The sequence below is a fragment of the Gopherus flavomarginatus genome, chromosome 20, assembly GCF_025201925.1.
Source record: "Gopherus flavomarginatus isolate rGopFla2 chromosome 20, rGopFla2.mat.asm, whole genome shotgun sequence".
In the NCBI taxonomy this organism is placed as follows: Eukaryota; Metazoa; Chordata; order Testudines; family Testudinidae; genus Gopherus; species Gopherus flavomarginatus.
This window is the reverse complement of record NC_066636.1, coordinates 4191696-4218758: the sequence shown is the minus strand read 5'-3', so window position 1 is coordinate 4218758 and position 27063 is coordinate 4191696. Positions and strand designations below refer to the sequence as shown.

At 57.5% G+C, this 27063-nt stretch overlaps 1 protein-coding gene across 1 annotated transcript; it reads left to right on the top strand.

Annotated features, from left to right (window-relative positions):
- Positions 1-658: 658 nt before the first annotated feature.
- Positions 659-24810, top strand: LOC127038376 (transmembrane protease serine 9-like). Its single transcript, XM_050930954.1, has 9 exons — positions 659-740; positions 1944-2097; positions 7059-7327; positions 7583-7719; positions 8651-8799; positions 22224-22526; positions 23483-23762; positions 23886-23999; positions 24638-24810. The coding sequence occupies exons 1-9, from the start codon at positions 692-694 to the stop codon at positions 24788-24790; spliced, it is 1608 nt and encodes a 535-aa protein (XP_050786911.1). The 5' UTR covers positions 659-691; the 3' UTR covers positions 24791-24810.
- Positions 24811-27063: the final 2253 nt, after the last annotated feature.

The window sequence follows — 27063 nt, the reverse complement described above, 5'->3', positions numbered from 1 at the left end:
TGGCTCTGATCCGGCCCCAGGGCAGGGGCCTGGTTGGCTCCCGGAGGGGGGGGAGGAATGGGACATGGGGCCTTTCCCCTCTAGGGGGCGCTGGCTCTGATCCAGCCCCAGGGCAGGGGCCTGGTTGGCTCCCGGAGGGGGGGGGAGGAATGGGACATGGGGCCTTTCCCCTCTAGGGGGCACTGGCTCTGATCCAGCCCCAGGGCAGGGGACTGGCTGGCTCCGGGGGGGGGGGGGGAATGAGACATGGGGCCTTTCCCCTCTAGGGGGCACTGGCTCTGATCCGGCCCCAGGGCGGGGGCCTGGTTGGCTCCCGGGGGGGGGGGGGGAGGAATGGGATATGGGGTCTTTCCCCTCTAGGGGGCGCTGGCTCTGATCCAGCCCCAGGGTGGGGGCCTGGTGGGCTCAGGACCAGGTTAGGAGAATGGGCTGAGCGTGTGCTGCCCAGGTGAGCTTCAGAGCAGTGGCTGCGCAATTCCTCCGAGGGGTGCCCTGGGGAGGCTGCGGAGGGGGGTGAGAATTTGCCACCTGCCGCATGACCTTTGCAGCGTCCAAACAAGCCGGGGCCTCATGGGCGGCCGGGGAAGGCGGCTGTTTCCCCATGACCCATTAATCATTGACCACCGGCCCCAGTCCCAGGTGTAAATTGCATGGGAAAGTCCAAGCCGGAGCATCTGCTGCCCTGAACACCATGGAGTGGACCCACTTTGCGCTGCTGCTGCTCCTGCTGCTGCCTGCCGGTGAGGGCCTGGGTGTGCATGTGAGTACGTGTGCGTACACATGTATGTGTGCGTGTGAGTGTGTGTACAGTATCAGGTGGAAGCCGTGTTAGTCTGTATCCACAAAAACAACAAGGAGTCCGGTGGCACCTTACAGACTAACAGATTTATTTGGGCATAAGCTTTTGTGGGTAAAAACCCCACTTCTTCAGATGCTTGGAGTCTGAGGAAGTAGGTTTTTTACCCACAAAAGCTTATGCCCAAATAAATCTGTTAGTCTTTACGGTGCCACCGAACTCCTTGTTGTTTGTGTGTGTGTACGTGTGTGTACACGTGTGTGTGTATGTGTGAGTACGTGTGTACACATGTATGAATGTGTGTGCACGTATGTGTGCATATGAGTGTGAGTGTGTGTGCAGAGTTGTGGGGATGTCATGTGTGCATGCACAAGTGTGTGTGTGCATATGAGTGTGCATATTGGTGTGTCATGCTGCTCTGTGTGTGCATGTTTTGTGTGCATGAGTGAGCTGTGCAAGGTGCATGTGTCCTTTCTCTGTAAAGGGTCGGTGGGTGGGTGGGTGGGTGTGTTTATATAGTGTGTGTTGCATATGTGTGAGTAATGCTGTTTGTGTAACTGTGTCTTTTCAATCCATGTGTCTGTGTGTAAGCATGGCTGTGTGTTTACATAGGTGTATGTACTGAGGAGCAGGTATAGGGGAATGTGCCAGCTCTTGTGTGTGTGTGTGTGTGTGTATGTGTACTGCTGGGGTATGCATGTTTGTGTGGCTTTAAATGAGCACATACATAGGAGCAGGGGGCCTGCATCCGAGTGTGTACTAATGGGTGTGCGGTGCTGTATGTGTGTTCGTATCCGTGTGTATGGATGTTGCATCTGTCCACATATAGGTGTGTGTCATTGCTGTACGGGCGGTTGAGTGTGTGTGTATGTGTGTCATCCCCTGGGGTGTCTGTGTATTTCCACTGAGGTGAGTAGATCTGATAGGGCTGGGGGAGGGAAAGTGCAGTGTCCGTGTTGTGTTTGTGTGTGCCATACCATGTGTATGTGCTTGCTTTTGAGTTCGTATATGAGTATCTCTTTTGTGTAACGTGAATTGGCTGTAGCTCCGTTGGAGTCAATGGGGCCTGACCCCAGCTGGGGTCAATGGGCCGTAGCTCCGTTGCCATCCCCACCCCCCACTGATCTCTGCCCCTCCCTCCCTGCAGCCTCTCCCCGAGAAAATCGGATCATTGGGGGTACCGAGTGCCCAGAGTCGGAGCACCCCTGGCTGGTTCTCCTCTACTACTTTGACCAACACTACTGCTCCGGCACCCTGCTGAACCAAAACTGGGTTCTCACTGCCGCCCACTGCCAGCAGAGGTGGGGGGCAAGGCGGGGGGGGGGGGAAGGAGGCGAGGCCAAGGGAGCGGGGCCTGGGTGGGCAGGTTGGGGGAGCTGCTTTGCGCAGAGGCTCAGCTCAGGACTCTCCAATGTACCCATCAATTCTCCATGCAGCTTCCCATGTGGGACTGAACCCACACCCCAGCACAGTGCTCCTGGGGCTACAGTGACACCCCAACGGATGCAGGAGAGCTGGCTACCCAGCCCCATAGACAGTCAGCCCCATAGACACTCATCTCTCTATCAGCCCCATACACAGCCAGCCCCATAGACACCTATTATCCCTCTACCAGCCCCATACACAGCCAGCCCCATAGACACCCATCATCCCTCTACCAGCCCCATACACAGCCAGCCCCATAGACACTCATCATCCCTCTACCAGCCCTGTACACAGCCAGCACCATAGACACTCATCATCCCTCTACCAGCCCCATACACAGCCAGCCCCATAGACACCCAGCATCCCTCTACCAGCACAATACACAGCCAGCCCCATAGACACCCATTATCCCTCTACCAGCCCCATACACAGCCAGCCCCATAGACACTCATCATCCCTCTACCAGCCCCATACACAGCCAGCCCCATAGACACTCATCTTCCCTCTACCAGCCCCATACACAGCCAGCCCCATAGACATCCGTCATCCCTCTACCAGCCCCGTACACAGCCAACCCCATAAATACCCATCATCCCTCTATCAGCCTCATACACAGTCAGCCCTATAGACACCCAGCATTCCTCTACCAGCCCCATACACTAGCCAGCTCCATAGACACCCAGCATCCCTCTACCAGCCCCATACACAGCCAGCCCCATAGACACCCAGCATCCCTCTACCAGCCCCATACACTAGCCAGCCCCATAGAGACCCAGCATCCCTCTACCAGCCTCATATACAGCCAACCCCATAGACATCCATCACCCCCTCTACCAGCCCCATACACAGCCAGCCCCATAGACATTCAGCATCCCTCTACCAGCCCCGTACACAGCCAGCCCCATAGACATCCATCATCCCTCTGCCAGCCCCGTACACAGCCAGCCCCATAGATACCCATCGTCCCTCTATCAGCCCCATACAGAGTCAGCCCTATAGACACCCAGCATCCCTCTACGAGCCCCATACACAGTATGTATGTGGATGGCGAGATGATACATAGATTTTGAGGTGTGTACAGGGATAGATAGATAGAGGGGATGTGGGGGATAGCTATAGATAGATAGAAGGTAAGTGGGCACATGGGTACATAGTGCAGAACAGATAGAAGGTAGGTTGGTAGTGAGGTTGGTAGGGAGGTAGGTTGGTAGGTGGGTCAGTGGAAGGTAGGTGGGTAGGGAGGTAGGAAGGTAAGAGGTAGCGAGGTACGTGGGTAGGTAGGTAAATGAGTAGGGAGAGAGGTCGGTAGGGAGGTAGGTGGGTAGGTAGAAGGTGAGTAGGGAGGGAGTTTGGTAAGGAGGTAGCTGGGTAGTAAGGTAGGTGAGTAGGGAGAGAGGTTGGTAGGTGGGTCAGGCGGAAGGTAGGTTGTAAGCAGGTGAGAGAGTAGGGAGGTATATTGGTAGACAGGTCAGGCGGAAGGTAGGTTGGTAGGGAGGTAAGAGGGTAGGGAGGTAGGTGGGTGAGTAGGTTGGTGGGTGAGTAGGGAGGGAGGTTGGTAGGGAGGTAGGTGGGTACTAAAGTAGGTGAGTAGGGAGGGAGGTAGGTGGGTTGGTAGGTAGGTTGGTTGGTAAGGAGGTTGGTGGGTAGGTAGGTAGGTGAGTAGGGAGGGAGGTTGGTAGGTGGGTCAGCCTGAAGGTGGTTGGTAAGGAGGTTGGTGGGTAGGTAGGTAGGTGGGTAGGGAGGGAGGTTGGTAAGTGGGTCAGTCGGGAGGCTGGTTGGTAAGGAGGTTGGTGGGTAGGTAGATAGGTGAGTAGGGAGGGAGGTCGATAGATGGGTCAGTTGGAAGTTTGGTTGGTAAGGAGGTTGGTGGGCAGGTAGGTAGGTTGGTAGGTGGGTCAGGTGGAAGGTTGGTTGGTAGGGAGGTGGGTGAGTAGGTAGGTAGGTGAGTAGGGAGAGAGGTCGGAAGGGAGGTGGGTGGGTAGGTAGGTAGGTGAGTAGGAAGGGAGGTTGGTAGTTGGGTCAGTCAGAAGGTTGGTTGGTAAGGAGGTGGGTGGGTAGGTAGGTAGGTGGGTAGGGAGGGAGGTTGGTAGGTGGATCAGTTGGAAGGTTGGTTGATAGGGAGGTGGGTGGGTAGGTAGGTAGGTTGGTAGGTGGGTCAGGTGGAAGGTTGGTTGGTAGGGAGGTGGGTGAGTAGGGAGAGAGGTCGGAAGGGAGGTGGGTGGGTAGGTAGGGAGGTGAGTAGGTGGGTCAGTCAGAAGGTTGGTTGGTAGGGAGGTGGGTGGGTAGGTAGGTAGGTTGGTAGGTGGGTCAGGTGGAAGGTTGGTTGGTAGGGAGGTGGGTGAGTAGGGAGAGAGGTCGGAAGGGAGGTGGGTGGGTAGGTAGGTAGGTGAGTAGGAAGGGAGGTTGGTAGTTGGGTCAGTCAGAAGGTTGGTTGGTAGGGAGGTGGGTGAGTAGGGAGAGAGGTCGGAAGGGAGGTGGGTGGGTAGGTAGGTAGGTGAGTAGGAAGGGAGGTTGGTAGTTGGGTCAGTCAGAAGGTTGGTTGGTAAGGAGGTGGGTGGGTAGGTAGGTAGGTGGGTAGGGAGGGAGGTTGGTAGGTGGATCAGTCGGAAGGTTGGTTGATAGGGAGGTGGGTGGGTAGGTAGGGAGGTGAGTAGGTGGGTCAGTCAGAAGGTTGGTTGGTAGGGAGGTGGGTGGGTAGGTAGGTAGGTTGGTAGGTGGGTCAGGTGGAAGGTTGGTTGGTAGGGAGGTGGGTGAGTAGGGAGAGAGGTCGGAAGGGAGGTGGGTGGGTAGGTAGGTAGGTGAGTAGGAAGGGAGGTTGGTAGTTGGGTCAGTCAGAAGGTTGGTTGGTAGGGAGGTGGGTGGGTAGGTAGGTGAGTAGGGAGAGAGGTCAGGAGGTTGATAGGGAGGTGGGTGGGTAGGGAGGGAGGTGGGTAGGTGGGTCAGTCAGAAGGTTGCTTGTAAGGAGGTAGGTGGGTAAGAGAAAAGAGAGGGAGATGGCTCAGTCAGTGGGTAGTTCAGTCTGTTTGTTGGTTTGTAGGTCGGTCAATGAGTAGGTGCCTGGTGCCCAGGGGTGCCAGCCAAGGCTGTTTGCCCAACCCACACTGGGGGGGTGGGAGGGGTCACTGTCCCAACAGCCAAGAGTGTGTTTCACTCTGTGAGACATGCAGGGATGACTAAGATCTGGGTAAGGAATGAGGGCTGAGTGAGAGCTGGAGGGGGAGTTTTGGAGTTGGGGGGGAGGGGGGATCAGTGGGGTCAGTGGGGAGTGTGTGTCTCAGGGCGGGACAGAGACTGCAGGATTTAGGGAGCTGAAAGGCCTGAGGGAGCTTCAGGGTCTGGGGAGCTGTGGGGTTGGCTGCAGGGTCTGAGGAGCCTGGCAGGGCTGGAGGGTCTGAGTGGGGCTGTGAGGCCTGGGGGTCGTGGGGGGCTGTGAGGGGCTGGAGAGCCTGGGAGGATGGCCAACTTTCTAACTGCACAAAAACAAACATCCTAGCCCCACCGCTTCCCTGACACCCTGCCCCCCACTCACTACAAGCCCCCTCCCTTTTTGCTTGCTCTCCCCCCCCCACTCACTTTCACTGGGCTGGGGCAGCGGATTGGGATGTGGGAGGGGATGAGGGCTCCATGTGGGGGTGCAGGCTCTGGGGTGGGGCCAGGGATGAGGGGTTTGGGGTGCAGGAGGGGGCTCTGGGTTTGAGGGGGGGCTCAGCAGCTGCCAGCAGGCCCAGCTCATAGGTGGAGACGGGGCAGGCGGCTCTCGCCCGCAGGCACTGCCCTCCCAGCTCCCATTGGCTGGGCACTGCAAGCAATGGGAGTGTGGAGCCGGTGCTCGGGGCGAGAGTAGCGTGTGGAGCCCTGTGGTCCCTCTGCCTTGGAGCCGGACCTGCTGGCAGCTTCCGGGGGGCAGCGCGGAGCCGGGACAGGCAGGGACTAGTCTGCTTTAGCCCCACAGAACCGCTGACCAGACTTTTAACAGCCCAGTCCGCGGTGTTGACTGGAGCCACCAGGGGGTCCCTTTTCCACTGGGTGTTCCAGTCGAAAACCGGACACCTGGTCACCCTAGGGCCTGGGGGAGCTGTGGGGCCTGGGTAGTCTGGGGGAGCTGGGTGTTGTGGAGGATGGGGAGGACTCTGGGGCCTGGGGTTGAGGGGGCTGGATAGGACTCTGGGGGCTGCGGGGCTGTGTGATGTGGGGGCTGGGGAGGACTCTGAAGGCTGCGGGGCTGTGGGGGCTGGGGAAGACTCTGGGGCCTGGATGTTGGGGGGCTGGGAGACCTGGGGGTGGCAGGGGCTGGGGAGGACTCTGGGGCTTGGGGGTCTTGGGGCCTTCAGGGCCTGGGTGTTGGAGGGCTGAGTGTTGGGGGGGGTGGGGGCCTGTGGGTTGCAGAGGCTGGGTGTTGGGGGGCTGGGGGGCCTGTGGGTTGTGGGGCTGGGTGTTGGGAGGCTGGGGGGCCTGTGGGTTGTGGGGCTGGGTGTTGGAGGGCTGGAGGACCTGTGGGTTGGGGGGTTGGGGGTTGGGGGGCTGGGGGGCTGAGGGTTGTGGGGACGGTGGAGGACTTTGGGGCCTGGGGGTTGGGGATCTGAGGGTTGGGTGGCTAGGGGGCCTTTGGGTTGCGGGACTGGGTGTTGGGGGGCTGGGGGCCTGTGGGTTGCGTGGCTGGGGGTTGGGGGGCTGGGGGCCTGGAGGCCTGGGGACCTGGGGGTTGTGGGGTTGGGGGGCTGTGGGGCCTGGGGGTTGGGGATCTGGGGGTTGGGGGGCTGGGGAGGACTCTGGGGCCTGGGAGTTGCAGGGGCTGGGCCTGGCCAGCAGCCCGGGACTCTCTGTTCTCTGTCCTTAGTCACATCCAGGTGCGCCTGGGGGAGCACAGCCGTGGAACGAGCTCAGGGCATGAGCAGTTCTCCGCCGCTCAGGATATCATCCCCCACCCCGAGTTCCGTGCCCTCAGCGCCGGCAGCCGGGACTATGAGAATGACGTCATGCTGCTCCGCCTGTCACCCCCGGCCAGCTACACTAACTACGTGCAGCCCCTGGCACTGACCGACAGCTGTCCCCTACAAGGGACCAAGTGCACCGTGATGGGATGGGGCACCATCACCAGCCCCACCGGTAGCAGACTCCAGTCCTGGTGTGGGATAGCAGGGACTGTGGGTCAGGAGTTGGGGGCACCGGCAGAGATGGGTGGGGGACCCCAAGGTGGGCTAGCAGGGGCTGCGGGTTGGGAGTGAGGGGCACCAGCAGAGCTGGGGGGTGGCAGGGCTGGGATACCAGGGGGCCATGGGTAGGGATGGAAGGGCATGCTACCCTCTCTCCCCCACAGCCTTGGCCAGCCCTCATGGGAAACTGTCACCCCTTCCCTTCCAGAGACGTACCCTGATGTTCCCCAGTGTGTGGAGGTTGATATTGTCTCCAACACCATCTGCCAGGATGCTTACCCCGAGAAAGTGACTGAGAACATGCTCTGCGCTGGGGTGCTGGAGGGGGGCAAAGACTCCTGCCAGGTGAGGGGGGCCATCCCATGGGCAGGGGCAGATGGGGAACGAGGGTTGGGGACACTGGCATGGCAGTGGCTCCATGGTGTGCTGTGGCTCTGTGTGGCACGGTGGGGCTGGCTCCATAGCATGGTGTGGCTGCATCTCCGTGGCTCACCCTGGCTGTGTCTCCACGGCTCTACGTAGCATGGCATGGCTGTCTCTATAGCACGGTGTGGCTGCATCTCCGCGGCTCTGTGTGGCATGATCGTGGCTCTGCATGGGGCAGCTGCTGCTCTGTGGCCCCATGGGTGTGGCTGCCTTTCCATGGTGCCGCTTTGGCTGCATCTCCTGGCTCTTCTTGACATGGCTGGGTCTCCGTGGCTCTGCGTGGCTACATCTCCATAGCGTGGTGTGGCTGGGTCTTTGTGGCTCTGCATGGCTACAACTCCATAACATGGTGTGGCTGGGTCTCTGTGGCTGTGTGTGGGGTGGCTGTATCTCCATAGCGTTGTGTGGCTGGGTCTCTGTGGCTCTACGTGGCCTGGCTGGGTCTCCGTGACTCTGCGTGGCTACATCTCCATAGCGTGGTGTGGCTGGGTCTCCATGGCTCTGCATGGCTACATCTCCATAGCGTGGTGTGGCTGGGTCTCTGTGGCTCTGCATGGCTACATCTCCATAACATGGTGTGGCTGGGTCTCTGTGGCTCTGTGTGGGGTGGCTGTATCTCCATAGCATTGTGTGGCTGGGTCTCTGTGGCTCTACGTGGCCTGGCTGGGTCTCTGTGACTCTGCGTGGCTACATCTCCATAGCATGGTGTGGCTGGGTGTCCATGGCTTTGCATGGCTACATCTCCATAGCGTGGTGTGGTGTGGCTGTATCTCTGTGGTGTAGCCTGGCTGCATCTCCGTAGCCCCACATGCCGTGGCTGACCTGTGTCTTTTCTGTGACATCTCCGCAGGGCGACTCCGGCGGCCCCCTGGTCTGTAACAGGAAGCTGCAGGGCGTGGTTTCCTGGGGAGATCACCCCTGCGCCCAGCCCAACAAGCCTGGGGTCTACACCAGCATCTGCAAATACCTCGCCTGGATCCAGGAGACCATCGCGGGAAAGTGATGGCCCTGGGGTCCGGGACGGGGGCCAGGTGGGGCAAAGGGGGTAATTACGGAGATGCAATAAATCATCTGGAACTCACCTCTCCTGCCCTGGCTGCTCTGCAAAGCCCACTTGAATAGAGCAGCGTTTATAGTCCCTGGCCCCAGGCAGGGACTGGCTGGCTCAGGGGGGTGGGGAATGGGACCTGGGGCCTTTTCCCTCTAGGGGGCGCTGGCTCTGATCTGGCCCCATCTCCACTGTCAGAGGGCTACCTTCAAAAGGTTGCTTAAAGTGGGGGCCTGGCCCCTGTAAGTTGGAGTGCTTTGGGGGTGAAATGTCATGCAGGGCTATGCTCCAGGCCCTTTGCATAGCCTGCCTGGCTGCACTGGGTCTTGGCCTTTCATTTTCCAACAGGCTGAGCTCTTGGTTGGGTCAGGCAGGGAATGTCATGTGCCCAACCACCGGGGTCTGGTATCCATTGTGTGTGTTGGACACTCCCTTGCCCCCTGGCAGGTGCTGTTCCTTGCTGGGTTTCATAGAATAGCAGGGTTGGAAGGGACCTCAAAGCAGGACCAAGCCCCAGGGAGATTTCTGCCCCAGATCCCTAAATGATCCACTCAAGGACTGAACTCACAACGCTGGGTTTAGCAGGCCAACGCTCAAACCACTGAGCTGTCCTCTGCTCCCCCAAAGGTGAAGTGACTTGTTTAAAAATGCTCTGAACTGGAAGACCCTGACACCTCCCCCAGCTATATTTATCAGCGATACACGCCCATGAGCAACCTTACCTGTAATCCATAGCGTAGCTAGTGGGGTTCAGGGGAAGCAGCCGCTTCCCCTCAGCACGTTTTCAAAAAGCAGCGCCTACTAGGCCGGCGCTGGCGGCAGCACGGCCAGAGGAGCCATGGGAGGGCGGCAGGCGCAGCCGGAGGAGTGAGGGGGCCAGCTCCTCACCCATCGCGCCCCACGCTCAGCACGGCCCCAACGTCGCCACAGCCACCTTCTGCGGCGGCGGCTCAGGGCTCAGCGGCCAAGCGCTCCCCGCCCCTTGCTAACGCGGCGGGGGGAGGCAAAAGGGCCCCTGCGCCTTTAAGGCCGCCTGACTGGCGAGTCCCACGTGGAGCGCACCGAGCGCCGGGAGCAGGTCGGGGACAGGACGGAAGGTGAGCGGCGGGGGTCCAGTGCCTTGCACTGGGGGGTCCGGGCAAGGGGCTCTGGGGCTGGGCCCGCAAGGCAGGGGCGCAGGCTGTGCTGTCTGGACAGGGGGGCCTGGTGCGGTGCAGGAGCCTGGAGTGGGGGGACAGGGCCCCGTGGGTGGGGCCGGGTGACACAGCCTGGCAGGGGACACCTGCAGAGTGCACTGGGCAGGAGAGACTCTCCCGGGACGGGGGGGTATCCGCACCCCCGGGAAGCCTGCAGGAGTCCTGAGCCGGCCCCGGGGTTAATCTGGGGGGGTAATGGGAGGAGTTGGGGGCGTGGCCAGAGGAGGAGCCAAGGGAGGGCGCCTTTTTTAGGTTTGCTCCCCCTACACTTAAAACCTGGCTACGCCGCTGCCTGTAATATAGCCCTGCTGGTCTGGGGCCGCTTGGGGCCGTGAAGTACCAGATGCGAAAGTTCTGGCCTCGACATGCCCCCACCCCACTAGAATCCTTCCCATGAGCCTCTGCCCAGCAACTCCTGCCTCCTCAGCTAGGCACAGAAGGTGCCTCCCCCCCTCTATTATTGAACACATACGGTACATCCTTGATTCCCCCCTCCACTATGGCTCCCACTTGGTATATGCTCCCACTGCCTCCCTCTGCCATGGACCCCACTTGGTATGCCCCTCACTACCCTCCCACTCTATGGCCCTCACTTGGTACGTGCCCCACTATTCCCCCCTGCTATTGACCCCATATGCTACATCCCCCATTGCCCCCCCTCTGCTATGGACCCTACATGGTACATGCCCCTTGCCGTGAGGGCCTCAGCAAAAGTCACACACCTAATTCCCACCACCTAGGCATTGGTGCAACATACAGGGAAACTGAGGCACAGACAGTATTTGTACAGGACAGTAAGACTTACATGCAACATAACATTTCCACCTTGCAGTTCCCAGCTTTTATAGTCAGTGCTGCATCCTGGAGCCAGTCCAGCATTTGTTTAACCTGGGACACAAGGTCCTCCCAAGTCTGGCTAAAAACACAGGTTTCATGAATATACGCTAGGGCAAAATTTTCCATCCCCTCCAGTAACCAGAGTCCTGCCTGACTTCATATGGAGCAGTTCCAGAGCATTGGTCCTGTGACTCCGAAACAACTGGTGGCAGAGTGGGATGGAGCATCCTGTATTAAGTGACTGGGGAGCAGTAAAATGAAGGGGGATTAGTGAGAGGTGGGGCATGCTGAAGGCTCAGAGAGGTGCAGTTCCAGGAGGTGGGGGAACCTATGGCTTAACCCCCAGAGAAGGGCTGTCGCCCTGAAGGGGTTCCTCCCAGGGATCATGGGGAGCTGTGAGTCCGTGACCACTTAGGAACAGCGGGGAGATGGCCTATAAGTATCTCCTTAATAAGGACCTTGTAGAGCTGTGCAGAGAGAGGGCTGGGCACTGGAAAGCTCACCAAGGCGCAGCTAATTGCTCAGTTGGAAGAGGAGACTCGCTCTAAGGAGCCAGGTCCTGGCCCAGCTGGGGCTGTGAGGGAGGCTGGGAGCAGCTGGGTGTCCCGGAGGCCCATGTCCCCGACCAGCAGGGAGTTTCCACTGTTTCCCCATCGGTGGATCTGAGACGGATGGAATTGGAGCTGAGATTGAAGGAGTCAGAGGACTACGAGAGACAGGACAGGCACAAAGCAGAACAGCAGGTGAGACAGCGGCCACAGGAACTGGCGATGGCTGAGCTGAGAGGCAGAGGGACCCATCCAGGGGTGAGTGAGGATGGACCCCAGGGTGCCAGTTCTGCAGGGAATCTCAACACTAAACTGCTGCCCAAGGTTAAGGATGAGGGGGATATATATGTCTGTCTCGCAGCCTTTGGGAGGTTGGCAAATGGAACCAGGCTGGCCCTGTGGAAAGGCTCCGATATCCAGCGCTTTCCTGGGTCCCAAGGCCATAGAGCTGTTTAGCCAGATGGGTGGGGGGGCAGACTTGCTCTCACACCTGACCCCAGCATATATCTCTGCATGGACTCTCCTGGGCTCAGGCCCCTCAGACCCCCAGTGGGAGCAGAAGGTGGTGGTCACTGGGGAGACAATCCTGGGGTGGCAAGACCCTGGGACAGAGAGAACAGTTGTCAGGCCCCGGGTGGTGCAGCTGCAGATGCTGAAGGGCTGTGTGACCTGGGTGAAGGTCCCTGGGATGAAGCCCCTCACCCTTCCTATGGCCCGGATCCCTGTGCAGACACAGGAGGGGTCTGGCTGGCTGGTAGTTGGAGTTCTCCAAGGTATCAGCTGTGACGTCCTGTTGGGGAGGTGACTGTGTCTATTTGCGACAGGATCCAGTCCCTGCTCCTGTAATGGCCAAGAATTCAAATTTGAATCCAGGGAAATAATCCTCTGAGACTGAAGTGGTCAGTGAAAATGCAGATGATCTGGCTGGCAGGGAGGAGGATACCTGCCTGTCTGTAACCAGAGCCCTGGAGCTGAGTGGGGCAGAGAGATACTTTCCAACCCCCTGCACATGGGGCAGGTGGCTCACGCTGGCTCTGATGCTGTGAGCAAAGCAGCAGGCTCGCTGCCTACCCGCACTGGGACAGCAGGGGCAAAGCTGAGACCAGGGGAATCGGAGACCCCAGCTGAGTGTGGGGAACTGCAGCCAGGGCGGGTCAGCTGCCAACCAGGGCTGCCTTGTCCAGAGGTGAAGAAGCCCCAGGATAAGAGAAAGCAGCTAAAAGGGCGCTGCTGGTGACAGAGCCACCTGGTCAGAGGGTGGCCAAGATCAAGATGGGGGCTCTCCACCAAAAGAGACTGAGTCCCAGAGATCCAGTCTGGAGGGCTCTGACCGCAGGCAGCAAGAGGAAACTGGTTTCACTCCCCTCTCCAGCTGCTGAATTCCAGGCTGAGCTGCGGAAGGATCCCTCCTTAGAGAAGCTGAGGGAACTTGCTGGACACAGTGCAGCGAAACCGCTGGGGGAAGGCTGCTGGGAAAGATTCCTGTGGGAGAAGGGATTCTTGTACCGGGAATGGGCTCCCCTAGGGGAAGTGGAACAGTGGGGGATCACGAGACAGCTGGTGGTGCCCCAGAAGTACCACCACAGGCTATTGTACCTGGCCCACGATGTCCCGCTCTCGAGACACTAGGAAATCCAGCGCACCAGGCAGAGGCTGCTACAGAACTTTTACTGACCTGGAGTCTTCGACGTTGTCCAGCAGTACTGCAGAGCCTGCGACTCCTGCCAGAGGGTGAGAAAGGTCCAGGACAAGGGTAAAGCAGCCTTCAGGCCCCTGCCTGTCATAGAGGAGCCTTCTCAGAAGGTGGCCGTGGACATAGTGAGGCCCTTCAGCAAGGCAACCAGGACAGGGAAGAAATACATTCTGGTGGGGGTAGATTACGCTACTGGCTACCCTGAGGCAGTGGCTCTGTCCTCTGTCGAGGCAGACACTGGCAGATGCGCTGCTGACCATCTTCAGCAGAGTGAGGTTCCCCAAGGAGGTCCTTACAGACCAGGGGTCCAACTTAATGTCAACCCTGCTCCAGCGTGGTGTCCAGCACACCTGGACCTCGACGTATCACCCTCAGTCCAACAGGCTGGTGGAGAGGCTCAATGGGGCTCTAAAGATGATGCTGAAAACCTTTATGAACCAGCATCTGCAGGACTGGGACAAGTATTTACCCCACCTGCTGTTCTCATAGAGGGACGTGCCCCAGGAATCCACAGGGTTCTCCCCATTCAAGTCGCTGTACGGGAGGAGAGTGAGGGGGCCTCATGACTTGGTGAGGGATGAATGGGAGGGGAAGGCCTCTCCTGATGGAGAATCGTGGTGGAATACATACTGACTTTCCAGGAAAAGCTAGCTGAGCTCATGGGCTTGGCCAGAGGAAATCTAGCTAGGGCCCAAGGGAAGCAGAAGGTCTGGTATAACCACTCAGCACAGGCCTGCTCCTATGCCATCGGAGAACAGGTGATGCTTCTGATCCCCATGAGGAAGAACAAACTGCAAGGTCATCAGGCAGGTAAATGAGGTGAACTGTGTGGAGAAACTGTCTAACTGGGCTCACAGCAAACGAGTGCACCATGTCAACGTGATGGAGCTGTACTGTGAAAGGGAGATGCTGATGCTGGTTGTGTGTGGCCAAGGGGAGCAGCAGAGAGATGATCCCTTGGCAAATCTATTCCCTGAGACAGGAGCCAGTCCCTCACTGGAATCAATCCCCCTCTCTGCACAGCTAACCCTGCTCAGCAGGAAAAGATCAAAGAGGTGCTAGTTCGAATCAGCAGCCGTTTTCCAACCGGCCTGGGCTCATTAACCTGGCTGTCCACTGGATGGAGACAGGAGCCAACCCTCCTATCAGGTGTTCCCCATTCAGAGTCACAGGGAAAACTGCCTAAGTCCTGGAGAGAGAGGTCAAGGACATGCCGGCTTTAGGGGAGATTCAGCTGTTCTCCAGCCCTTGAGCTTTTCCCGTGGTGTTGGTCCCCAAGAAGGACGGGTCGATCCTCTCTCTGAGCACACTGTCGAAGCATTCAGCATCCCTGTTTCCACCGTGGGCTTCCCACAGCCAGTCCGCCAGGGCGGGACCGCTGGGGAACCCAAAGGGCCCTTCACCCCAACTCCGCGGCCAGCCGTGACTCTCAGCCAGCATGTAACACAGCAGGTTTATTAGTCGACAGGTACATAGCGTAGAACAGAGCTTGTTAGCACAGAAATCAGTGACTTTCAGCCAAGTCCATCTTGGGGGAACCTGGGCCACACGCCCTGGACTCCCCCTCTTCCAGTCCCCCACAGAAAACTGCCCTGGACCCCGCTGCCTGGCCTCAACATGCCCATTCTCCTCCTCTGGTCTTTGTCCTGCATCCCAGGCAGTGTCGCCTGGTCGCCTCCCCCACCTGGGTCTCAGGTTACGAAAGGCACCAGACATACCTTATGTGCAGGCAGCTGGGCAGCCTCACCTTCCCCGAGGGCCTCAGCAAAAGTCATGCACCCAATTCCCACCGCAAGGGGAAAATGAGGCACCCACAGTATTAGTGTAGGACAGTAAGACTCACCATTTGGTACATTCCTCACTGGCCCCCTCTGCCATGAACCTCATTTGGTATGTCCTCCATCACCCTTCCCCTCTATGGACCCCACCTGATACTTCCCCCAGCGCCCCTCCACTATGGATTCCATTTGGTACATCCCCCACTGCTCCCTCTGCCATGGACTCCACTTGGTATGTCCTTCCACTACCCTCTCCGCTGCTGTGGACGCCACTTGGTACATGCCCCTCTACCACCCCATGCTATGGGGGGCAGTGTTAAGGGTGTGCAAAGGGAAGATTGAGTGGGCAGCATTAAGGTTTAAGGGGTGGAGTTAAGGTTAAGGGGGCAGTGTTACCTTTGCGGCAAAGTAGTTAAAGTTGAGGGAGTAGACATGAGGTTGAGGGGACAAAGTTAAGGTTGAGGGGGAGAGTTAAGTTTGTGGGGGCAGAGTTAAGATTGTAATAGTTCATTGTGAGAAGATGCGAGCTAGAGCTGTACTGTTAGGTAACTTCATTTTTCCAGGTCCTTCTCTGTGTAGTGGATGAGGCACATGTGCTGTATGTGTGTAGCCCAGATGGTTTCACAACAAAACATCGGCTGTGCAAAAACTATTATTTCTATTGCAACAATGCCCCGAGGCCCACTTGTGCTGAGTCCCGTGGGAGAGCACCGCACCCTGGAGAATTCATAGTGTAATTACCTGGGGTAGACAAAGGCCGGGAGGGTAAACAAAAGTACAGAAAGGGGAGGTGGCACTGTGGGTCCATGGCAGACTGGAGGATAGATCCCAGGAGTCCTAAGTTCCAGACCTACCGCTCTAACCACTAGACCCCACTCCCTCACCGAGCTAGGAACAGAACCCAGGAGTCCTGGCTCCCAGCATCCCTGCTCTAACCCATTAACCTCTGAAAGCCAGGTGAGAACCCAGGTGTCCTGGCTCCCAGCCTCCCTTTCTCTAACCATGAGACCTCACTCCTCTCCCAGAGACAGGGTAGAACCTAGGAGTCCTGCCCTACCTCCCATCCATGGTCCTCTACCTATTAGCCCAAACCAATTGGCCCAGATCCTGGCTCTGAAGCCTGCTGGATATTGGTGGTAGGGTGACCAGATGTCCCGATTTCACAGGGCCAGTCCTGATTTTTTGGGTCTTTTTCTTATATAGGCTCCTATTACCCCCCCACCTGTCCCGATTTTTCACATTTGCTGTCTGGTCACCCTAATTGGTGATCCCCCCCATGGAGCCCCCCAAGAGCTCAGGAGGATCAGGAGCCAAGAACATCCATCCACCCACACACCCCACGGGAGCAGGGAAGTTTTCGGCCTGGCATCTTACTGCACAGCCTGGTGTGTCCCCTGCACGTGCTGCGGTGGAGCGCTGGCTCCCCCTACTGGGCCCAGAGCCTGTGATGGGCTTGGCTACCTCTGCAAGGCCTTAGCTCCAGCCAGGGAGGTGCCTGCTTGGAGGGCCATGGTTCAGTCCCCACCCAGGGATGCGCTGGCAAGTCGGGACCGTTCCCCAGCCCAAAGGGGCAGATCCCTCCATGCAGCTGGCCAAAACCAAGCAATGCCGCCCCATCCAGAAGGTGGCACTCCTGGGCCTGCGAAGAGGGAGGGCAGAGCAGTGGTTAGAGCAGTAGCCGACCAGTCACAGTCAAGGACCTGCTCTGCTGGCCTCCCTGTGCCACCTCGAGGAAGTCACTTAGCCTCACCGTGCCTCAGTTTCCCCCTCTGTGCTTCAGTTTCCCTCTCTGCAAGGGGGGAATAGCCTACAGGGCATATGGGAAGGAGAAGGGAAAGATGAGTGAGGTGGGAGGTGGAATCGGGGCCAGAGTCTCGCGCCCTGCAGTGCATACGGGCTGGGGAGCAACATGCCACTGAGCCTCAGGATTGAGCCGAGGAATCGGAGACAGCATCAAGCTGGCCTGCCCCAGCATGAGCAGCGTCTCTTATGTGCATTACGGTAGCCGCCCCAGCTGAGTTCAGGGCCACAGTGTGCCAGGCGCTGCCCAGACACAGTGACAGTCCCTGCCCCAGCTGAGATCAGGGCCCTGTTGTGCCAGGCACTGCCCAGACACAGAGACAGTTCCTGCCCCAGCTGAGATCAGGGCCCTGTTGTGCCAGGCGCTGCCCAGACAGACAGACAGGCCCTGCCCCAGCTGAGATCAGAGCCCCCTTGTGCCAGGCGATGCCCAGACAGACAGACAGACAGACTCTGCCCCAGCTGAGATCAGCACCCCAGTGTGCCAGGTGCTGCCCAGACACGCAGCAAGAGACAGTCCCTGCTCCAGCTGAGATTGAGGCCCTGTTGCTCCAGGCGCTGCCCAGACACACGGCGAGGGACAGTCCCTTCTCCCACACACAAACACACAATCACACTCGCCTGACAGCATGCGCCCTGCTTGATTCTCTAACTTCCTGCTGTGACACAAGTAGCCAGCAACTCCATTAGCACCAATCTGACGTGCTTTCTAATTTCAGTGAGACCCACACAAATCATTCCTGCTTCACCTGGTGCAACTCCAGAAACAGGACGACTCTGGCTTCCCTCCCCTGCATCTGGGACATGTGAGCTGCCCCTAATCCCCAGCTTGCGTGGGCCCCACAAGGTGGCACCACCCCTTATCCCTTTTGCCGGCGACACCCAGGCTTTATTTGATGCCAAGGTAGGGTGAGAGAGGCCTCGGAGGGTTAATGACAGGCTGAGAGGCGTGGATCAGCCCTGCCCTGCCCTGCACGCTGCCTCGGGGGCAGCTGGTTCCAGGGTCGAAGGCAGGTTATAAGCCAAGCACACGGAGGATCCAGCAGAGAGGAGTCTCTGGGCACAAGCCAACGCGTCGTCGCTTGCTGGGGAAGCCGAGGTGCCAGGGGAAGTTCCTCCACCCAGTGCACGGATTACCCAGCTTCGGTGAGGGCAGATTTCTGGTTGATCTCCGGGCTGAGCCAGTTTGAGGAGCCTGCAGTGGAGGGGGATGCCAGGACAGCTCGGTGGCCGGTACAGATTGGTGAAGGGTAATGCTGCCGCTGCTTCATCTCGGTTCATTCAGGAGGGGAACCACACGAAGGATGATTCCTGTGGCCTCTGCTTGACAGAACGCGGGGCCAGGTGCTTGGGGCACTGTCTCCGCAGACCCTGCTCTGTTATTGGATTCGTAGACTCCGAGGCCAGAAGGGACCACTGTGATCATCTAGCCGGACCCCATGTATGGCCCAGGCCGGAGCACTTCCCTCGCTTAAATACCGGTGAAACCAGAGCATCTGGCGAAAATGGCCCATCGTGATTGCAAACTTGCTGCTAACGCAGAAGCCGCCAACAGCCCTTTGATGAAGGGCAAGGGAGTGACTGTGGATTTGTTTGGTGCTCGGTTAACAATAGGAGGGATTAGCTCAGATGATCACAGAGGTTCCTACCTGGCTTTATAACCAGTGAAGCTGGGAAAATTGCAAGATTGGCATGAAAAATCATGAGATTTAACGCCAATAATAATCCAGGCAAATGAAACCCTGTTGTACAAAATGGGAGGGCGAAAAAAAATCCCTCTGCTTTGAGAGCAAACAAATCAACTGTTTAAATAACAGGCAAAAAGCCTTTTAGCATTGAAAATGGTTTGGTTTTGACACTTGCCCATTTTGAAAGTTTCTGAAATTGTTATTTTTTAAACAAGGTTTTGAAATTGCTGCTTAATTAATAGACACCTCAAAAAAATCAGTTCTGACAATTGCTTATCTTGGAAATAGAAGTTAAGAAAAGTTTAAAAATGAAAAAAAATGGTACTAAATAGCAGTTAAAAATTGTCATGGAATGTTTCAAATGAGGCAAAACTGTTCCAGTTTGAAAAAAAAAAAGATATGAAAACTGTTTACAAGTTTTCAAAACTTACCCAACATCTTGCATCCCCGTGAAATATTTAAAATGTTCCAGAAATTCTTGTAAATTCCCCCCAAAATTTGCAAAATTTCCCCAATTCTTGACATTTTCTCAAAATTTTTTGAAAATGTCACCTAAATTCTTGGAATTTTCACCAAACGTTTTGCAATTTCCCCAAAATTCCTGATTTTTTCCTTTTTAAATGTTTTGTGTAGTTTCTTGAAATTTTCTCCAAAATCCTTGAAATTTTCCCCAAAATATTTGAATTTTTCCTAATATTTGAAATTTTCCTTCGAAGTCTTAAAATGTTCTCTAAAAGATCTTGAAATATTCCCCATGTTTGATATATTCCTACAATTCTTGAAATGGTCTCCAATAGTTTTTGAAAATTTCCCACTACAATGTTTTGAAATGTTTCCTGCACATTTCTTGACATTTCCTGCGAATTCTTCAACACTTCCCACAAATTCTAGAATTTCCACTCAACATTTTTGAAAATTTCTTCCAGGTTCTTGAAATTTCCCCCCAAAGTTCCTGAATTTTTTGCTCAAGCATCTTGCTATTTTCTCCCAAATTCTTGAACTTTTCCCCCTCTAAACTTGACTTTTTTTTCAAAATTTTTGACATTTCCCCCAAAATTTCTGATTTTTTATTTTTTTTAAACTATCTCCAGTGGTCAGACTAATTGTCAACGGTCTGTTGAACAGGAAACCCCTATTGGCTAACAGCTAAAGCTGCTTCTACGTTTGCTTCAAAGTCTTTCGTAAGTAGCTTTTCACCACTTTCCCACATCCAACCGGTGGCAAGCGGAGGGTTGGGAAGAATCTATCTCAGTATCCAACTGTTGCTCTTTTATCGCAAGTCTTGTAATACTTAGAGATTTCCTAAATCTCCAGCTCCTGGAGGTGTGGCATGAAGGGAGAACTTCTAGATTTTACTGTGAGGGCAGTGAGCCTTCATTAGGGCTGTGTTTGTAGAGTGGGAATGGGGGCACACAAAGCCCCAGGCATGGGGAGGGGAATGGGACACACAGAGCCCCAGGCATTGGGGGAGTGGGAATGTGGGCACACAGAGCCCCAGGCATGGGGGAGGGGAATGGGGCACACAAAGCCCCAGGCATGGGGGGGAAATGGGGGCACACAGAGCCTCTGGGATGGGGGAAGGGGCACTGGGCACACAGAGCCCCTGGCATGGGGGGAGGGGGAATGGGGCACACAGGGCCTCCGGTGTGGAGGAGGGAAATGGGGGCACACAGAGCCCCTGGCACGGGGGAAGGGGCACTGGGCACACAGAGCCCCTGGCATGGGGGGAGGGGGAATGGGGCACACAGGGCCTCCGGTGTGGAGGAGGGAAATGGGGGCACACAGAGCCCCTGGCATGGGGGAAGGGGCACTGGGCACACAGAGCCCCTGGCATTGGGGGAGGGGAATGGGGCACAAAGTGGAGGAGAGCATGGAGAGTTTGTAGCAGGAGATGGGAGGTGGCCCCAGGTGCGTGGAGGGCTGTGAGATGCCCCTGGTGAGCACAGTGAGAGCTCGGGGGACACAAGCACCAAAGTGCACACACCCTCCAGCAACGTGGGTCAGTTTTCTGCCCAGACGGGGCTGCCACGCTGGCTGGGGTTCTCTGCTGGAGAGACATGGTTTCTCTCTCCCTTGGGTGCTAGGCTGGGGCAGGCAAGCTCCCAAAGGCACAGGAGCCCGACACCCAGTGACACGGCCCATCAGTTAAAACCCCCCACAGCTCCCGTGCTTTGGGAGCCCCATCTGGGGATTTCTGGAGTTCTGACGGGTCGGTCTGGCAGATGTCAGGCAGCGAGGCAGGTCCTTCCGTTTCTACACTACCCGTCTGAGTCATGGGCTCAGGAGATCCCTGCACCCTTGGCCAGACCTGACCTTCATTTAGGCAGGAGCTAGTCACGGCAGGCCATGCCACCCAGAACCAGATGCAACAGCCATTCCTCTGGCTTAGCTTTCCAGGAACCATCCAACCGGGAGGGCGTGGGAAGAGCAATACGCTGCTCCCTTTTCTGCTTCAGTCCTGGGGGTTGGACATGGGGTGAAATCTTTGGCGGAGACTTTCAGAGCTTCCTCAGGAGGTCAGATGGGTCCATCCTGTTAGGGCTTTCTAATACTCCAAGATGTGTACCTAACTCCCCATGACAGCTCTGAACATTGAGACAGATTAGATAGATAGATAGATAGATAATGTGTATGTATGGGGATGGAGGGGAGTGGACACGTATATGGATAGTGTTTGGGGATGGAAGGGTGGGTGGGTGGAGGGGTGGATAGATGGATGGACGTGCATGGAGATGGAGGGATGGGTGGATGGACGTGTTTGGGGATGGAGGGGTGGGTGGGTGGGTGGATGGATGTGTTTGGGGATGGAGGGGTGAGTGGATGGATGGATGTGTTTGGGGATGGAGGGATGGATTAATGGACATGTTTGGGGATGAAGCGGCATCAAACGCAGAGCAAGTGGTGGCTGTTGGTGGGCAGAGTCTGTGTTGAGGGGGCAGGCTAAGTTATCTGTTAATTTTCCCTTTTCCTTCTCCCCCCCACCCCTCCGAACCAGCAGCCACTAGCCCTGTGCATCACCACAGCTGAGCCCCATGGAGCTGATGGCTATCGTGCTGCTAGTAGTGACTGCAGGTGAGGGGGGCACATAAGAGTGGGGGGCTGTGGGAGGGGAAGAGGGTGTGCAGGGAGGAGTTGTGTACACATGGGGGGCTGTGTGCGCAGACAGGGACAGGGGGCCCATGTGGGGGAAATGGGTGCTGGGGGGGATTGTGTATGTGGAGGGGGAAGGGGAGGTGTCGGGGGCAGGGATGGGGATTGTGGGAGGATGAGTAGGGGTGGGGGGATGGGGTGGGGGGCAGGGAGAGGGTTGTGGAGGATGGGAAGGTGTGGGGGTAGGGAGAGGGTGGTAGGGGAGGGCTGTGAACAGCTGCGATTTCTGAGGGTGGCTGGCCCTGACCCTCGCTAGCAGTAGGGTGGGCACGCGTTGGTCGTGGGGACTGAACGGGACTGACGCATCTTAATGCATGAGCCACTTTAGCTAGCTAGAGGGGGTGTGGGGGGATAGATGGATAAAGAGATAGTGGGGGTGTGGGGGGATAGATGGATAAATAGAGGGGGTGTGGGGGATAGATGGATAGAGGGGATGTGGGGGGATAGTGGGGGTGTGGGGGGATAGATAGAAAGAGGGGGTGTGAGGGGACAGATAGTGGGGGTGTGAGGGGATAGATAGAGGGGGTGTGAGGGGATAGGTAGAGGGGGTGTGGGGGGATAGATAGATAGTGGGGAGGGGATTGTGGGGCTGGATAGATAGTGGGCTGTTTGGGGATTGATTGATAGATCGATCCATCAATGGATCCTCTCCCATGACCTCAGCAGCTGGGGATTTAAGACCCAGACATTGCCCTACAATCGCTGGAACCAGCCCCACAGCCCATTGCAGCAGCTCTGCCTGTGACACCAGCACCCCCCTGGTGGCCCTGCTGGGATCTCCCACCCAGTCCGGGCCCCTCGTGCTGACGTGGAGTTTGCTGACAGGTGCTGCAGTGTCCGCCCAGGACGACGGGGACCGGATCATCGGCGGGTACATGTGTCCCCGCTACTCCCAGCCCTGGCAGGCCTTCATCTACGGCCCGCTGCAGTGTGGGGGCATCCTGGTCGACAGGAGCTGGGTGCTATCTGCCGCCCATTGCTACAGACCGTAAGAGGAGAGAGAGAGAGAGAGTGAGAGTGAGAGGGTGTGTGTGTGTGTGTGTGTCCCTGCCGACCCCTGCTGGAGAAACTGAGCCCTGCACTGCTCTGTGTGTGTGTGTGTGTGTGTGTGTGTGTGTGTGTGTGTGTGTGTGTGTGTGTGTGCACCCTCCCGCCCCCTGCTGGAGAAACTGAGCCCTGCACTGCTCTGTGTGTGTGTGTGTGTGTGTGTGTGTCTTCCCCTGCCATCCCCTACTGGAGGGGCTGGGCCCTACTCTATGTGTGTGTGTGTGTGTGTGTGTGTGTGTCCCTGCCACCTCCTGCTGGAGGGGATGGGCCCTGCTCTGTGTGTGTGTCCTTGTGTCCCTGCCGCCCCCTGCTGGAGGGGCTGGGCCCTGCTGTGTATGTGTGTGTGTGTTTGAGTGTACGTGTCCCTGCTGACCCCTGCTGGAGGGGATGGGCCCTGCTCTGTGTGTGTGTGTGTGTGTGCGTGTGCGTCCCCCTGCTGCCCCCTGCTGGAGGGGATGGGCCCTGCTGTGTGTGTGTGTGTGTCTCCCTGCCAACCCCTGCTGGAGGGGATGGGCCCTGCTCTGTGTGTGTGTGTCCCTGCCGCCCCCTGCTGGAGGGGATGGGCCCTGCTGTGTATGTGTGTTTGAGTGTGCGTGTCCCTGCTGACCCCTGCTGGAGGGGATGGGCCCTGCTCTGTGTGTGTGTGTGTGTGTGTGTGTGTGTGTGTGTGTGTCCCTGCCGCCCCCTGCTGGAGGGGATGGGCCCCGCTCTGTGTGTGTGTGTGTGTGTGTGTGTGTGTGTGTGTGTGTGTGTGTGTGTCCCTGCCGCCCCCTGCTGGAGGGGATGGGCCCCGCTCTGTCCAGTCTCTCCCCCATTCCCAGGCGGGCGGCAGCGGTGGGGGTGGGGGGCCTGTGGAGCCAGGACTCTGACCCGGCTCCCTCTCGTCCCTGCGGCTAGCGGCCTGCGGGTGCGGCTCGGGGAGCACAACCTGGCGGTGCGGGAGGGGCCGGAGCAGGACCGAGTCGTGTCCGGCGCCATCCTGCACCCCGGCTACAACCGCTTCACCCTGGACAACGACCTCATGCTGCTCAAACTGGCGCAACCGATCACCATCGGCATGACCGCCCGCCCCGTCACGCTGCCCACGGCCTGCGCGCCCACCGGGACCGCCTGCCTCATCTCGGGCTGGGGCACCGTCACCACCCCCCAAGGTAGGGCCGGGGAGAACTCCCTGTGCGTCTCTGGGGCTGACACCAGGGTGATTCAATCCAGTCTCTGGGGCTGATTCAATCCGGTGTCACTCGGGAGTGACCCCACTGTCCCGGTGTTTTCCCCAGCCACGTTCCCCAACCTCCTGCAGTGCGGAAACGTCCAGATCATCTCTGCCCAGAGCTGTCGGGCTTCCTACCCCGGCCGGGTCACCACCAACATGGTGTGCGCGGGCGTCATGGGTGGGGGCATCGACTCCTGCCAGGTGAGGGGGAACAGCGGGAGTGAGGGGGCTCGGGGCAGGAGTGGGGATCTGGAAGGGGATGGAGGATAGTTGGGTGGAAGGGAGTGTGAACTCTCCCCCCCACATGAGGGGGGGCGGAAGGAGGGCAGATGGGCAGCACCTGTTGGGGAAGGTCTGGCTCTACCCAATGGAGGGGGAAGGGGCACACACTGGGGGAGAGGTGCCCTGCCCCACACTGTGGGGGCAGAGGCAGCCCAGATTCAGAGCCATGGTTTGCCACTTGTCATGGCAAAAGGCAGGATGGGGGTGGGGACCCGAAGGGGAGGAGCTGGGAGGGGGCTGGGTTTGCAGAGGGGATTGGAGCCCCACAGACCATGTCAGCTCCCTTCAGGGCAGGGGATATGGACTGGGTCTACCGGTGCCCCTCACTCCCAACCCGCAGCCCCCGCTAGTCCAGCCCTGGGCTCCCCTTAACTCCCCCAGCTCTGCTGGTGCCCCTCACTCCCAACCCGCAGCCCCCTGCTAGCCCAGCCCTGACCTCCTCCCCAGCCCTGCCGGTGCCCCTCACTCCCGACACGCCGCCCCCTGGGAGCCCAGGGCTGGGCTCCCTCAGTCCAGTCAAGGGGAGTCGTTATGACGTAGGTGTTGTCTCTCCACAGGGTGACTCGGGTGGGCCTCTGCTCTGCGCTGGGCAGCTCCAGGGCATCGTGTCCTGGGGGCTGCAAACCTGCGCCCAGTCCAACAGGCCTGGCGTCTACACCAAGGTCTGTAACTACGTAGCGTGGATCCGCAGAGCCATCCAGATGAATTGAGGACGGTGCCGGGGGGCAGAATCCACAATAAAACCTGAGCAGCAGGGCCTGTGTCCTGGTGTGTCACCTCCTGGGCCCCTGGGAGTGGCTGGACCCAGCTTCCACCAAGCAGAACCTGCCCAACGGCTCGTTTCTCCCCCCCCGAACTAGGCACGTTAGCGCCTCCCTTTGGAACCCAACCAGTGCCGAAAACACTGACACAGCAGGGAAATCTCTCCCCCTTGAATCTGCAAGCAGCTGGTGCCCCTCACTCCCGACCCGCAGCCCCCTGCCATCCCAGTCCCAGGATCCAGCCCAGCGCTGCCAGCGCCCCTCACTCCCGACCTGCAACCCCCTGCTGTCCCAGTCCCGGGATCCAGCCCAGCGCTGCCAGCACCCCTCACTCCTGACCCACAGCTCCTGCTATCCCAGCCGTGGGATCCCCACCAGCACTGCCAGTGCCCCTCACTCCTGACCCACAGCCCCCTGCCGTCCCAGGCCTGAGATCCCCCCCAGCGCTGCCAGTGCCCCTCACTCCCGACCCACAGCCTCCTGCCATCCTAGCCCTGAGATCTCCACCAGCTCTGCCAGTGCCCCTCACTCCCAACCTGCAGCCCCTTGCCAGCCCAGCCTTGAGACCCCCCCCCAGCGCTGCCAGCGCCCCTCACTCCTGACACACAGCTCCTGCTATCCCAGCCCTGGGCTCCCCCCTAGCTATGCCGCCCCTCACTCCCGACCCACAGCCTCCTGCCATCCTAGCTGAGATTCCCACCAGCTCTGCTGGTGCCCTTCACTCCCGACTCGCAGCCCCCCGCCAGGCCAGGCCAAGCCAGGCCAGGCCAGGCCAGGCCAGCCCTGGGCTCCCCCCCAGCTCTGCCAGTGCCCCTCACTCCTGACCCACAGCCCCTGCTATGTCAGCTATAATAGGTGTAAACACCCCTTCCAGGTTTGCAGGAACTACAGCTAGTGGGAAAACTATCCCTCCAAAACTTTTTTTCAACCAAGACTTTTCTTACCTGGCTCCCATTACCTCTTTAATGCATCATAATTAGGGTTGGAAGGGACCTCAGGAGGTCATCTAGCCCAAACCCCTGCTCAAAGCAGGACCAATCCCCAACTAAATCCCCAGATCTGTAAGGGGCCCCTTCGAGAATTGAACTCACAACCCTGGGGTTAAGCAGGCCAATGCTCAAACCACTCCCCCCACTTCTGGCCCCAGGGGTGAGGATGGCAGCTCAGAAAACTCCATTGAGATAACTGGTTTTTATTATCAAGTCGGTGGCATACAGGAGAGACATTTTTCTTGAACGATTCATAAGAAAAAGGGTAAATAACAAAATTAAAAGCCAGGTCCAACTGTCATGACCTTAAAGCCGAGCTTCGAAACCAGCGACGAGAACAGGGCGAGAGAGTCCCACGCGCATCTGCATCACAACCGAGCCCAGCCCACGGCTTGGCTGTTTTGCCGCAGGCAAAGTGAAATACTGGATCACAGACATAAGTGCTGGTTGGTGGAGATTTTTCCCTCCTGCGAAAATTTTCAAACATTCAATACCCTCTCTCCCATCCAAAAGCCCAGATTTCCAAATTCTCCATGCAATGAATTTCTGGGCGCAAAACTCATCTGAGCTCGCTCCAAACGATTCTGACCATGGGGTTTTTTCCAATCTCACACACGTATTTCAAAAGAATATGTTGCTTCAAAACAAATAGTGAAAAATTTTCAAAACGAATAATGAAAAATGCGACCAAACAGGAGATTTTGACGTTTGCAAAACTGCCCTCGGTAGTTTTTTTTAATCTAAACATTGTGCCCCAAATTGCTTCAATTTCGCAAAAAAAAAAAAAAAAAAAAAAAAAAAATCCGTTTCGGGCAAACCACATTTTCCAACTGAAAACCATTTAGCAGAAAATTTTCCAATCGCCTCTTAATTCAGCTGGTCATCCAGCCTGACCTCCTGCATAGCGGAGGCTGGAGAATGGCCAGCCCTTAACTCTGCCCACAAATTTCTGCAAACATGTGACACCATGCTAATGGCAAAGGGTAGCAAAGTGAGATTCCCACAGGTCTAAACTGGCACTCACTGTGGAGTTATTTTAATCTACACCGCTTGAGGATCTGCCAAATTTAGCTTCCTTCTGTAGTTTTTCATTGTCTACCAATCAGATTCAAACGCAAATAACTTCAGAGATGGATTTCTTGTCTCCTGCTGAGAAAAATGCAGAGAAGGCTTATGCTCTACAGGGCGTACATCTTGGAAGCAGTCACGCAACATAAAACAGAGAGAGATAAA